Raw genomic sequence first — 12,155 nt, forward strand, 5'->3', positions numbered from 1 at the left:
CGGCCGCCCGCCGGGCGCCCCCCCCCCGGCGTCGCCGCCGGAGGCTTGTGGCTGGTGCGCCTCCGGCGGCGACTCCGTCGGGGTTGGCTGCCCTACGGGCAGTGGTGCATAGCCGCCCGCAGGGCGCACCCTCGACGGAGTCGCCGCCGGAGGCTCACCAGCCACAAGCCTCCGGCGGCCACTCGTCGAGAGCAGTCTGCGGCGGCTATGCGGCTATGCGCCACCACTACGGTCATGCGCCACTACGACCATGCGCCACTGCCCGCGCGGCCCACGGCGTACTCGCTGCCGAGCCTCACCAGCCACAAGCCTTCGTCGAGGGCCAGCCTGCCGGCGGCCAAGCGCCAGGCAGCTGTGCCGCCCCCGATTGTATCTACAAGTATCTGATTGCCTAGAGTACATACATATCAACTCCATCCCAAAAATAATGAATTGCTGCCGCTGACCAGACCATCAATAATAATATAAAAAGCAAATACACCAGGGCGGCCAGCTGACGTTCCATTTACTGTGTGGGGGCTGCGGCAGGGGGGGATCGGAACATGTAAAAGACGTATGGTACAGTGGTAGTACAGTCGTAATAGTACATACTCGTGTCGGCATGCCTGCGGCCGGTCGCGGTGTGTTTGCGGCTACTTGGAGGCCTTGCCCGGCAGCGGCTTGGTCGGCGTCGGGGCCGCGACAGCGCCCGCAGGCGCTGCGCTCGGCGGAACGCCGGCCTGAGAGGCAGGCCCGGCCTGGCCGGGCGCGCGGACGCCGGGGTTAATGTCCCAGAGGATGTCGCCGAAGATCTCGGTGAAGAAGGTGTCGCCGAGGCCACTGTCGAGGACGCCGGTGCCCTGGAAGATGTTGTTGCCGTTGAACGCGCCGGTGAAGGTGTCCACGGCGGGCCCGGGCGTGGGCACGCCGTTGGCGGGCGTGCCGGGCGCGAGCCCGGCCGGCGTGACCATGCCGGACGTGGTCGCGCCCGAGGTCATGCTCGGGTTCCACAGCGAGTTGAAGTCCACGAAGCTGTTTTCGCCCATCCGGTCCGTGTCGATCACGACCTGGTCCTTGTTGTTCTCGAGCGCGCGCATCCACGCGTCGTCGAACTCGTACAGGTACGGGTTCGTGGCGTCGTCCTCCACGGTGGGGAACGCCGCCGAGTAGCCGACGTCGATGGCCATGGGCGCGCCGGTGCCGCCGGCGCCCGCGGCAGCGAGCCCGCCGCGGGCGCCCTTGGCGTAGAAGCCGGCCTCGGGCATGGTCGGGACCATGGGCGGCGCCATGTTGGCTGCGGCCTGCGGGCGCATGGCCATCGGCGCGCCCTGCCGCAGCGCGCGCTGGTCGCCGGGCACGTAGATCGCGCCGCCGGCGTCCGGCAGCGGCGGCGGCGCCTTCGAGCGCAGCGGCGGCGACCCTGCCGACATCGGCGACCGCGACGGCGACGACCGCGAGGCCGAGTCCGACCGCGCGGCCGTCGCCGCCGCCGTCGCCGCCGCGGCCGTGGCGGCCGCGATGTTCGACGACACGCCGGCGTTCGGGTCCGGCCCCGTGTAGTCCAGCGTGCCGTAGCGCACCGTCGGCGACGGCGGCCGCGAGATCGAGTTCGGCGCCGAGCCCTCCGGGTTGCGCTCGAGCTGCAGCTTGTGGAAGTACCGGTCCTTGAGCGTCGTGCACCAGCTGCCCGCGATGCTCCAGAACTCGCGCATGTTGACCAGGAACTTGAGGTTCACCGTCAGGTTCTTCTTGGCGATCAGCGAGATCGTCGGGTCCGCGTTGAACGCGTTGACGATGTGGACCGTGGCCGAGTTGTACGCGCCAAAGCCCACGAACGCGGCCGGAATGACCTCCTGCTGGACCTGCATGTAGTCGTTGATGATGCCCGAGATGGTGCACGCCGCGGCCGTCAGCCGGTTGGCCGAGCGCTCGATGAACGAGATCGGCGGGGCCTCGAACTTGCTGTTGGTGTGGTCGTACGGGTAGATGCACCGGTGCAGCGCGCACAGGCTCTGCTGGATGGCCACGTGCATGTGCACAAACACGCCGGCCTGCTGGGTCGCGTCGAGCGCGACCAGGTTCTCGCGCGTGTACACCAGCGACTGCGGCAGCGACGAGTAGAAGTAGTCGATCTCGCGCTCGAGCTTGTTGAACTCCGAGTACTCGGTCCACGGCGCAAAGTTCTCCTTCTTGCGGCCCATGTTGACGTACGTCGAGATGTGCCCCCACATGATCACGCTCTTGATGTGGTAGCCCGGCAGCTCGAGCGGCACGCGCGGCAGCTCGGGGTCCGTGACCGGGTAGTCGCCCGAGAGCAGCTCGGTGACGACCGGGGTGGCGTTCAGGAACGCGTGGTCGCTCGACGGCAGCTGGATCTGGCACTCCTCCTCCATCAGCAGGAACGAGCGCTTGGGGCCCGCGTGCACGAGCCGGTCCAGCACCAGGACCGACCACCACGTCTTGCGCCGGATCTCGCGGTCGACCCACGACAGCTGCGGGTCGTCCGGGGTCTCCTTGTTGAGCCCGAGCGTCGAGGCCATGCGCATCGACAGGCCCGAGTAGATCGCCGCGCGGCCGCCGTTGAGCGACACAAAGTCGTTGAAGCCCATGATCAGCAGCGCCTGCGTGGTCTCGACCGTGGGCTCGTCGAACTCGTGCGAGAGCAGCCGGCGCGCCTCGGCGATGAACGGCTCCTGGGCCACGTACCGCGGCGCGGTCATGATGTCGGGGTGCTTCGAGAACCGCGCCGAGACCGCGCACACGGCCAGCACGAGCAGCGGGTTGACCTGGCCCGCGCGCAGCCGCGGCACGAACGTCGGCTTGTGCAGGAACGCGTACGACTGGTTGTGCAGGTAGTGGAAGTAGAGCTCGGTCAGGTGGTTGATCGTGTCAAAGTCGGGCATGTGCACCTCGATGTGCGTCTGCGCGCGCGCGAGCGCCGCCGCCGACGACGGCGAGTCCTCCTCCGACCGCGTCGAGTCCGAGTGCGCCGAGACGGGCATGCCGCCGGGGCCGCGGATCGTGATCTTGTTGGGCATGAGCCCGTGCGGCGGCTCGCGGCTCAGCGACTGCATCAGGTCCGACGCCGCGTCGTCCGCCGCGGCCGAGTACCCCAGCGACTTGAGCGTGCCGTCGGCCGTGCGCTTCTTGGACTCGCCCAGCGGCTCGTCCAGGATCGCGCGCGCGGCCGCCGACGACGGCGGCCGGATGTGCCGCTCCATCATCTCGAGCCGCTTCGTGAGCATCTCCTTGTAGCCGAACCGCGACCCGCGGTTCTTGACCGCCGGGTACTGGCACGGCACGTTCAGCCGCAGGCAGTTGGCGCACGCCGGCCGGTCGCCCGAGCACTTGACCTTCTTCTTGCGGCACGCGATGCACGCGATCACCAGCTTGCGCTTGTCTGCGTGCGAGTGCGCGCCCAGCCCGCCGCTGCCCAGCCCGAGCCCCAGCCCGCCGCTGCCCGAGCCGTTGGCGGCCATGGCCGCCGACCCCGCCGACACCGTCGACGACGCCGCCGACATGGCCGCGCCGCCGCTCGGCGTCCCGCCCCCGCTGCCCGCGCTGCCCAGCCGCGCGCCCGGACTGCTGCCGTGCGCGCTGCCGATCGCGCCCGCCTCGCCGCCCGCGGCCGGCTCGTCGCGCGGCCCCGGCCGTCCACCCAGCCCGGGCCGCCCCGCGGCCGCCGCGGCCGCTGCCGCGGCGCCGCCTGCCCCCTGCGCGGCCCGCGCGCCTGCCGCCGGCCCGGCCGGGGCGTTCGATGGCGCGGCGGGCCCGCCAGGCGGGGCCGTCGCGGGCTCGCCCGAGCCCGTCGGCGACCCCGACGAGGGCGCTCCAGCCATTGTTGTGTCCGAGTCTGGAAACGTAATCTGCCCCGTGCCTGTAGTCGGCGACACGGACGGCAGTCACCTAGCAAAACACCTGCGCTCCTTGCGGTCGTCTGGATTCGAGCGGGTCGTCGTGTCGCATCCAAACCGGCCTGACTGGTGGCCGCGGCGACGGCCATGAAAAATTCGCGATGTAGGGTAACCCCGTCACGTGTCGCGCCCGTCGCCGCCCGCCCGCGCCGCGCGACGCCGGCCGCGGCCTGCAGCGCGCCGGCCCGTGCCGGGCTGCGGCGCGGTGGCCCGGTCAGCCGCGCGACGCGGCGGCGCGGCCGCTGCCCGCGCGCTGGGCGGTGCCGGCCGGTGGCCACGCTGGCCCTCCGTGCGGCGGCCCCGCCGCGAACTCGGCCACACGGGCACGGCAGGCGCTACCGCGGGCACGGCTGGCCGCGTCCCCACGCGCGCATGCCGCAGCGCCCGGCGCCGCAGGCCTCGGCAGGTGCCGGCCAGGGCGCGGCCGGCGACGCTGGCGGCCGCGCGCCGGCGCTGGGGCGGCCGGGGCACGGCCGGCCGGCTCTACGGGGCGGTCGCGACCGCGCCGGCGGCCGCTGCTTGGTAGAACCAGCATGGTGCGCGCGCCGGCTAGGTCTGACCCGACCCGGCAGCAGACGACTCCGCACGGGTCGGGGTACGGCTAACGCTGCGCGGTTAGTGCGCATTAGGGCCGATCGCCCGGCCTGGGGGGCCAAATGGCAGACCGCGGTTTAGTAACCCCCCATTCAGCCGCTGGCCACGGCAGCGGGCCGCGCTAGCCGCGCTCACGCGGCCCGCCCAGCAGACCGGGCCCCTAGCCCAGTTGGCCGTGTACGCCTGGGCGGGCGCCTGGCCTCGGCCCGACCGCCGTCGGGGCCGCTGGACGAGCGCCGCCGGCGACGGCGTACGCCTGTGCGCTAGAAGTGGCGCGGAATTGCGCGTCACCGGATTGGCTAGCGCTGCGCCGCGCACCGCACGCTGGGTGCGCCCGCTTTGCGCACGCCTTCTGCGGCGAGCCTGGCCAGCACCGCCACCTGTGGGGGCACCGCGCACGCCGACCGGTGGCGTTGCTAGCCCTTGCGCCGGCAGTCGCTGGCCCGTCTCGGGCCGTCTGCGCGCGCCCCGCACCCCACACGGGACCTGCCGCGGCGCGGTGTCGTCACGGCCGGCGGCCGGCAGCGCGACGTGCGGACGGCGTGCGGACGGCGTGCTGCCGGCGGCGCCGGCGCCGCGGCCGCACCTGCCGCGCGCTGTGCCGCCCGCCGGCCTCGCAGCCGCGCCGTAGATCCCCCAGGCCGAGGCCTAGTCTGCAAGCCGCGCCGGCACGGTCCAGCAGGCAACGGCCCGTCGCCGTTAGCCTGTGCGGACTGTGGCCACACGAATTGAGTGTAGGCGCGCTGACCGCGCCCGGCTAGGACTGCACACTTGCGGTCTGCCGGCCACCTGCCCAATAGATGCGGCCGCATACCGGATTGGCGCCAGCTGGCTGCGGCCGGTGTGGCTGGCGCCCCGCGTCCTCTGAGGCACGTCCACTACGTGTCCACTGGCACACCGCAAAAGCGGTGTCACACGGCGACCGCTGGCCGCGGCCCGTCGTCACGCGGCACGGGCGCGGTCCGGCGCGCGCGCCGTCGTCACACCGCGCGGCCTGTCACACAGCCACCGCGCGCCAGCCCCGCCGGCTGGCCTGCCGGCGCGCCGGCAGCCACCCCCGCCGCACGTACACGACTCCCGCGGGGCCCAGCCGTTCTCGGACACCGGCGCACGCCCCTGGACCTTGTTTGGTAGCGAGCAACTGCGCGTGAACGGCTCTTGGTCAAGGTTCGCGTCCACGCGACCGTGTCGATCGCACGGCGGACACGCGGCCGGCTCGTGGGCGAACACCGGCCGGCCGCGCGCACGCCGTGGCCGGGAGACCCGTCCAGATCCTGATCCACCGCCGGCCGGACGACCAGCGCGTCCAACAGCGCGGGCCGCGTGACACCAGCTTAACGCCGACGCCACGGAACGTACGCCGCGGGATATTATTGACCCGCAGGCGGTGGTACCCGCGCTAGGTCAGGGGCGTGCGCGTGCGCTGGGACCACGCGCGCGGGACGTCACCGTATAGCGCGCTCCACGCCTCTTCTTTCAAGAAAGTCGGCAATAGTTTAGTGGCTAGAATTCTCGCTTGTCGCGCGGGAGACCGGGGTTCAATTCCCCGTTGCCGAGATTTATTTTTCTTTGTGGGAGTTCCACCGCCGGGTAACGATCGCCGCGGATAACACTCTCGCCGGCATCGCCAGCTCGCCATCTCAAATCAACACCATGGCGCTCAACTGGGTCATGCTCTCCGAGCCCGGCTCGCAGCTGCCGTTCGTGCCGCTGCCGGACGAGACCGTTGTCTACGAGTCGCCCCCTCGTGTCGCGTTCACGCTCGGGCCCAAGGACCGCCCGGCCTCGTCCTCGTCCACGTACCCGGCCGCCCAGGCGATCCCGGCCTTCTCGGTCAAGTCGAGCACCGGCCGCGTCTTCGTGACCTCGCGCCGGCTGATCTACATCGCCAAGGCCTCGGCCACCAACCGGCCCACGGTGCAGGGCAACCTGGGCGGCCGCGCGGGCGCACCGCCCGCGCCGCCGCCCTCGGCCCGCCGCGGCTTCCAGCACCAGCAGTACGCCGGCGTCGGCGCCGAGCAGGTCTCGTCCGGCGAGTTCACGTCATTCACGGTCCCGCTCGGCAACGTCTTCGACGCCACCGTGCGCCAGCCGTGGTTCGGGCCCAACTCGTGGACCGCCGTCATCGCCGCCGTGCCCGACGGCGGCATCCCCGTCTACAACTTCGGCGACGGCCGGCCGATGTGCGCGCTCGAGCTCTCGTTCAAGGACGGCGGCACGTTCGACTTCCACTCGGCGTTCGAGGGCATCCGCGAGCGCCGGCACGAGCGCGTCGACCACCTGGAGCAGCTGCCGCAGTACCAGCCGCCGGGCGGCCCGCCGCCGGCGTCGTCCTCGGCCGCGCCCGCGCCTGCGCCGCCCGTCCCCTCAGACACCAAGCCCCCCGTGGACGAGCCGCCGCCGTACGACGGCTAGTGATGTACATATAATATATTCGGCCGTCTACTTCTTCTTCGCCGACGTCGTGTTCTTCGGCAGCTCCTTCGTGAACGGCAGGAACTCGGGCTCGCCCGGCAGGTACTTGCGCAGAACCTCGGGCACCACCAGTCCGTCGTCGGTCTGGTAGTTCTCGAGGATGCAGCACAGCGCACGCTCGGTCGCGCACAGCGTCGAGTTCAGGCAGTGCACGTACTTCTTCTCGCGCTGGTTGATCTTCTTGATCCCGCACCGGATCTCGAGGTTGCGGCTCTGGTAGTCGGTGCAGTTCGAGCACGACACCAGCTCCTTGTACTCGGCCTGGAACGGGAACCACGCCTCGAGGTCGTACTTCTTGGCCGCCGCGTTGTTGAGCTCGCCCGAGACGATGGCCACGACCCGGTACGGCAGCTTGAGCGACTGGTAGAACTGCTCCGAGAGGCCGATCATCCGGTCAAACTCGTCCCACGACTTCTCGGGCTCGGTCAGGCAGAACTGCTCGATCTTCTCGAACGCGTGCACGCGGAAGATGCCCCACGCGTCGCGCCCGTGGCTGCCGGCCTCGCGCCGGAAGCACGTCGAGTAGCCCGCGTACCGCTTCGGCAGCTGCTCGCTCGGCTGCTCGAACCACTCGTCCGAGTGGTACGCCGAGATCGGCTGCTCCGACGTCGCGATCAGGTACTTCTCGTCCGACCCGTCCAGCACCTTGTACAGCTCCTCGTCGAACTCCGAGAGCTGCGCGGTCTTGGCCATCACGTCCTTGTTCATCATCACCGGCGCCTGCAGCGGCGTGTATCCGCCCTTGGTCAGGAACGAGAGCCCGTAGTTGATCAGCGCCTGGTTGAGGAACACGCCCCACGTCCGCAGGAAGTAGCCGCGGTGGCCCGAAAGCTTGGCTCCGCGCTCGGGGTCGTAGCCGTCCAGCCGCGTCAGCACCTCGTGGTGCGAGAGCTTGCCCTTGACCTCGGCGAAGTTCGCCCGGTCCTCCGGCGCCCACTTGCGGATAATCTCGTTGTTGACCTCGTCCTGCGACACCGGCACCGACTCGTGCACGATGTTGCCCACCGTGTTGACCTTGGCCCGCAGCTCGGCGTCCATCTTGGCCTCCTTGGCCGCCAGCTCCGCCTTGGCCGCCGTCAGCTCATCCTTCTGCTTGAGCAGCTCCGCGGGGTCCTCCTTGGCCTGGGGTCAGCGCTGCGGCCACTGCACGTACCTTGTACTTGAGCCCGATCTCCTTCTGGAGCTTGTTGAGCGCCTTGTTGCTCTCGTCCACGTCGAATCGGACTGTCCGTCAGCGCTGCCTCGCCATCCATCGCCAATTCATCTGCGACGGCGCTGCGACGGCGCCGGTCGCCTCCGCAGGCCGTCCGCGGCCGCCGCACGCCGTGGCAGACGCTGTTGGCGCTTGCCTGGGCCGCTACCCGCCGTCGTCTGCTCGGATAACATACCCTTTGTCCACTCCTTGTAGTCCGCAATGATCTCGTCAACGATCTCCACGCTGTCGCCGCGGGCCTTCTGGCTCTTGCGGATGGCCTCGGGATCGCCACCGCGGTCTTCGAGGAACTGGTAGATGTCCAACATGGTCGTTTGTGTTTGTTTGGTTCAAAACTTGCTGGGGATGTATGAGCAATCGCGCTTTTTGACACAAAAAATTTTCTACGCAGGGTGTGCCACACGCGGCGGTCGCGGGCTTTTGAGCGCTGCTGGCTGCCGCAACAAAGCCCCAGAGACCGCCGAACGAGGGCCAGGTCGTGGACGGCAGCACCGCCGACGGCCAGGCGGGCTTACGGGCCGTTGCGACGTCTAAGGCGCTGGCAATGTGTGTGAGACGGACTGTAGCCGCTGTAGATGCTATAGATATACATGTTTGGTAGCCCAAACGGGTCGCCACGGTCGCCAGCGGTGGCCAGCAGGCGCTGGCGGTCGTCAGGCATTGCCAGACGGCTGCTGCCGGCCACCGACGGCGGCTACCGCAGCAGTTCGTCCAGAAATGCGTCGTCCGGATCGACGGAAGCCGCGGACGCGCGGCTGGCAGCTGGCGCAGCCGCCGCTGAACGGCCAGAGGCTGCCGTCGGCGCTGCCGCAGGCGCAGGCGTGTCCAGCTCGCGCACAAACTCGTCAAACTCGTCCTCGAGCCGGCCGTCGACGATCTGGCCAGACCGCAGCCGGGCCGGCGCTGGCACGGCCGTCTCGGGCTCGACTTGCAGGCTCTTGGGCACGCGCACGGCCGACGTGCGGTCCACAGCTGACGCCAGCCGGTACCGGTCGCGGATGGCGTCGTGGACCTTCATACGCTCGATGCGGCGATCGAGGGCTTTGAGATCGTCGTCGGCGTCCGCGTACGACAGCACGGGCGCCTTGATCTTGCGGCCGTCGGTCGTGCGCGACGGCGGCGGCGGCGGGCCGGACTCGTCCTCGGCGTCAGACGGCTCACTGTCGCTGTCGGGCTCGAGCTGGATGCTGTTGAGGTCCTGTTTGCGCCGCAGGTTGCGCAGTTTGCGTGCCTGCAGCTTGGTGTAGGTCTCGATTCCGGGGCCGTCGTCGCCGCCGTCCGCGAGCTGGTACCGCCAGGCATTGGACGGCAGGTCCTCGGGTGTGTCCGAGTCGTCGCCGGAGGCGTCTGAGGCGTCCGAGCCAGCCGAGCCGGCTTCGGAGTCGTCGTCGTGCGGCTCAAAACTGGACGGCTCGGCGTGCGGCTCAGTCCGCGGCTCCGTCCGCGGCTCGACCCGCGGCTCCGAGCCCGTCTGCTTGGCCTTGGCCACAGACTCGACGGACTCGCCCGGCGCCAGGTTATGCTTGCGCCGGTAGTTGCGCGTCGCCCGCTTGTCCCATTTGCTGTTGTGGAGGACCATGGCGTAGCGGACACGGTTGGGTGGGAGAGTATTGTTACTATGTACATGGGCGACGCGGACGTGAGATGGCGATGCGAGCCGAAGGATCAAATGAAGCAGCAAACACGCCCGACGCGTGCTCCATATAGCCGCTCATATAGCCGCAGTGGCGCATTGCCGCAGGTACGCTGTGTACCGTGGCGGACCTGGTCGCGGACTCGGTCCGGCACGTTCGCGGACCTGGTCGCGGACTCGACCCGGACCCGACCCGGACTCGCTCGCGGGCGCACCCGCGCCGACCCCGCGACCGCGACCCGCCCGGCCTCGACCCGCCGTCGGCTCTTCCGCTACGACAGCCCGACCGCCTCCCGCACCTCCGCCATCACCTTTGCCGTCGTCGCGCACGCCTCCGTCGCGCCCGCCTCCAGCAGTCTGTCCAGGTACGCTCGGTCGGCCATCACACGCTCGTACTCGGCCCGCACCGGCCGCAGCTCCGCCACCACAATGTCGCTGACCTTCTGCTTGAAGTCGCGGTGCGACTCGCACCCCGCAAAGTGCGTCCGCACAACCTCCTCCACCGGCCGGCCCTCGATCCCGGCCACGATCTCGACCAGGCTCGACACGCCCGGCCGGCCCTCTGGATCGTAGGTCACACCGGCCACCGTGTCCGTCACGGCCTTGCGGATCTTGCGCGCAATCGCGTCGTCGCTGTCCGTCAAGTAGATCGCCGCGTTCGCCGACGGATCCGACTTGGACATCTTCTTGGTCGGGTCCCGCAGCGACATGATCCGTTTCGTCGGCGTCAGCACTGTCTTGGGCAGCGGAAACACGTCGCCGTAGGCCCGATTAAACATCTGCGCCAAGTCTCGGGTCAGCTCCAGGTGCTGGACCTGGTCCTCGCCCACAGGGACGTGCGTTCCCTTGTAGACCAAGATGTCAGCAGCCTGCAGCACCGGGTACGAGAACAGGCCCAGGTGCACGCCGCGCAGTACGCTCTCGGCGTCCTGGCCGGCAATCGACGCGACCTCGCCCAGGTTGCTCTTGCTCTTCCACTGCGTCATGCGGTTCAGCAAGCCCATCGGCGCCAGACAGCTCAGGATCCACGACAGCTCCGTGTGTGCGGCCACCCGGCTCTGCTCAAACAGCACGCACCGGTCCGTGTGGACGCCGGCGGCCACAAAACACGCCGCGGCCTGCCGCTTCCATTCACGCAGTTGGCCGGGCTCCTTCGGCAGCGTCAGCGCGTGCAGGTCCACCACACTGAAAAAGAACCGCTCGCGGCCGCTCTCGACCGTGCGCGACATATCCGCCCACATCTTGAGCGCGCCGAGGTAATTGCCGAGGTGCGCGACCCCGGTCGGCTGCATTCCGCTCATAATCCGCTTCTCGTACTGACGGCCGGCGCCGACAGCGCCGGCGCTGGCTGCGCCGGCACTGCTCACACGCCGCGCCCCGCGCACGGCGTCCGCAACCCGCCCGGCCGCCCGGCTGTGGCTCCCGTGAAGTCTGACCATCGTTGGGTGCTGTCTGGCTGCGGCGCGGTCGCGAAAAGTCGTGAACTCGGGTTAGGGCTCGACGCCGGTTCAAAAATTTTCTGCCGCCGTTCCGCCAGCAGCCTTCCGCTGTTTCTCCTTTCCCGGCCCCCAGCACCCAGCCAGCATGCTCGCCCTTCGCGCCTGCCGGGCCGGCCGTCTGGCCTCGCCCGCCGGCGTCGCTCGCGCGTTTTCGGCCGCCCCGGCGCTCAGCAAGTCGTCCAAGGACTCGGTCGAGCCCTCGCGCGTGCTCGCGTACGACCCGTCGCTCGGCCCTGACATCTTCTCCGGCGTCGAGCGCACATATGTGCCGTCGCCAGTGGCCCCCGACGAGACCACCGGCCGCCCAATCCCGCTCAACATCGCGCTGACCAAGCTCGCGCCGTTCCGGGTCCAGCCCACGCACGGCAACGTCGTTTGCGAGCTGCAATTCGCTGGTTTCGCGGCCGACGCCGTCGAGCAGTTTGCCGACTTTGCTGCCCGGACGGCCTTCTTCCTCGACATGCCCGCCAAGGGCCCGTTCACCAAGCCCAAGCGCACCGAGCGCTGGACGGTTATCCGGTCGCCGTTCGTGCACGCCAAGAGCAAGGAGAACTTTGAGCGGATTACGCACAAGCGGGGGCTGCAGCTGCTCGACTCGAACACCGAGACTGTCGAGTTGTTCCTGGCGTTCCTGCGCAAGTACTCGCGGCCGGGAGTCGGCATCAAGGCCCAGCTGTTTGCCACGACCGCGCTCAAGGACTACGCCAGCGCAACGCCGGCCAAGACCGACAAGCCGACCGGCAAGGTCACCGGTAAGGCTGCCGACAAGCCCAAGGCTCAGGCCCAGCCCACGCTGGAATAGCATGTACATATTGTAGTAAATATATTATATCATCCATTGAAACTAG

General features: G+C 69.5%; 6 protein-coding genes and 1 non-coding gene across 7 annotated transcripts; 3 read left to right on the forward strand and 4 right to left on the reverse strand.

Moving 5' to 3' along the window:
- Positions 1-2,285: 2,285 nt before the first annotated feature.
- On the reverse strand, positions 2,286-3,458 carry V1510DRAFT_369171 (fungal-specific transcription factor domain-containing protein; the record flags this gene model as incomplete). Its single annotated transcript, XM_066931381.1, has 1 exon — positions 2,286-3,458. A coding segment is annotated over one exon (1,173 nt), but the record flags the coding sequence as incomplete, so codon positions are not given.
- Positions 3,459-5,972: 2,514 nt separating this feature from the next.
- Positions 5,973-6,044, forward strand: V1510DRAFT_t222. The gene has a single exon. It is a non-coding gene; the product is annotated as a tRNA-Asp (tRNA).
- On the forward strand, positions 6,020-6,975 carry V1510DRAFT_421778 (uncharacterized protein). Its single transcript, XM_066934673.1, has one exon. It carries the CDS (start codon positions 6,141-6,143, stop codon positions 6,900-6,902), a length of 762 nt encoding a protein of 253 aa, XP_066787238.1. The 5' UTR covers positions 6,020-6,140; the 3' UTR covers positions 6,903-6,975.
- V1510DRAFT_421779 (uncharacterized protein) lies at positions 6,903-8,530 on the reverse strand. Its single transcript, XM_066934674.1, has 3 exons — positions 8,351-8,530; positions 8,116-8,186; positions 6,903-8,084 (listed from the first exon to the last, which is right to left on the reverse strand). Exons 1-3 carry the CDS (start codon positions 8,481-8,483, stop codon positions 6,930-6,932), a joined length of 1,359 nt encoding a protein of 452 aa, XP_066787239.1. The 5' UTR covers positions 8,484-8,530; the 3' UTR covers positions 6,903-6,929.
- A 194-nt stretch (positions 8,531-8,724) lies between these two features.
- Positions 8,725-9,769, reverse strand: V1510DRAFT_421780 (uncharacterized protein). Its single transcript, XM_066934675.1, has one exon. The coding sequence runs from the start codon at positions 9,752-9,754 to the stop codon at positions 8,870-8,872; it is 885 nt and encodes a 294-aa protein (XP_066787240.1). The 5' UTR covers positions 9,755-9,769; the 3' UTR covers positions 8,725-8,869.
- Positions 9,770-11,265, reverse strand: V1510DRAFT_421782 (uncharacterized protein). Its single transcript, XM_066934676.1, has one exon. The coding sequence runs from the start codon at positions 11,245-11,247 to the stop codon at positions 10,081-10,083; it is 1,167 nt and encodes a 388-aa protein (XP_066787241.1). The 5' UTR covers positions 11,248-11,265; the 3' UTR covers positions 9,770-10,080.
- Positions 11,266-11,354: 89 nt separating this feature from the next.
- On the forward strand, positions 11,355-12,151 carry V1510DRAFT_421784 (mitochondrial 37S ribosomal protein uS10m). Its single transcript, XM_066934677.1, has one exon. The coding sequence runs from the start codon at positions 11,393-11,395 to the stop codon at positions 12,107-12,109; it is 717 nt and encodes a 238-aa protein (XP_066787242.1). The 5' UTR covers positions 11,355-11,392; the 3' UTR covers positions 12,110-12,151.
- The last annotated feature ends 4 nt before the right edge of the window (positions 12,152-12,155 follow it).

This window comes from Dipodascopsis tothii, assembly GCF_038497935.1.
Source record: "Dipodascopsis tothii strain CBS 759.85 unplaced genomic scaffold V1510scaffold_32, whole genome shotgun sequence".
NCBI lineage: Eukaryota > Fungi > Ascomycota > Lipomycetes > Lipomycetales > Lipomycetaceae > Neoaidaea > Neoaidaea tothii.

Excerpts from the sequence above, each read along its gene's own strand:
- V1510DRAFT_421780 (XM_066934675.1), bottom strand. The coding sequence starts at position 9,754 with ATGGTCCTCCACAACAGCAAATGGGACAAGCGGGCGACGCGCAACTAC.
- V1510DRAFT_421782 (XM_066934676.1), bottom strand. The coding sequence starts at position 11,247 with ATGGTCAGACTTCACGGGAGCCACAGCCGGGCGGCCGGGCGGGTTGCG.
- V1510DRAFT_421778 (XM_066934673.1), top strand. The coding sequence starts at position 6,141 with ATGGCGCTCAACTGGGTCATGCTCTCCGAGCCCGGCTCGCAGCTGCCG.
- V1510DRAFT_421784 (XM_066934677.1), top strand. The coding sequence starts at position 11,393 with ATGCTCGCCCTTCGCGCCTGCCGGGCCGGCCGTCTGGCCTCGCCCGCC.
- V1510DRAFT_421779 (XM_066934674.1), bottom strand. The coding sequence starts at position 8,483 with ATGTTGGACATCTACCAGTTCCTCGAAGACCGCGGTGGCGATCCCGAG. Across the intron at positions 8,187-8,350 it reads CTACAAGGAGTGGACAAAGG|TCCGATTCGACGTGGACGAG; the intron begins GTATGTTATCCG and ends GCTGACGGACAG. Across the intron at positions 8,085-8,115 it reads AGATCGGGCTCAAGTACAAG|GCCAAGGAGGACCCCGCGGA; the intron begins GTACGTGCAGTG and ends CGCTGACCCCAG.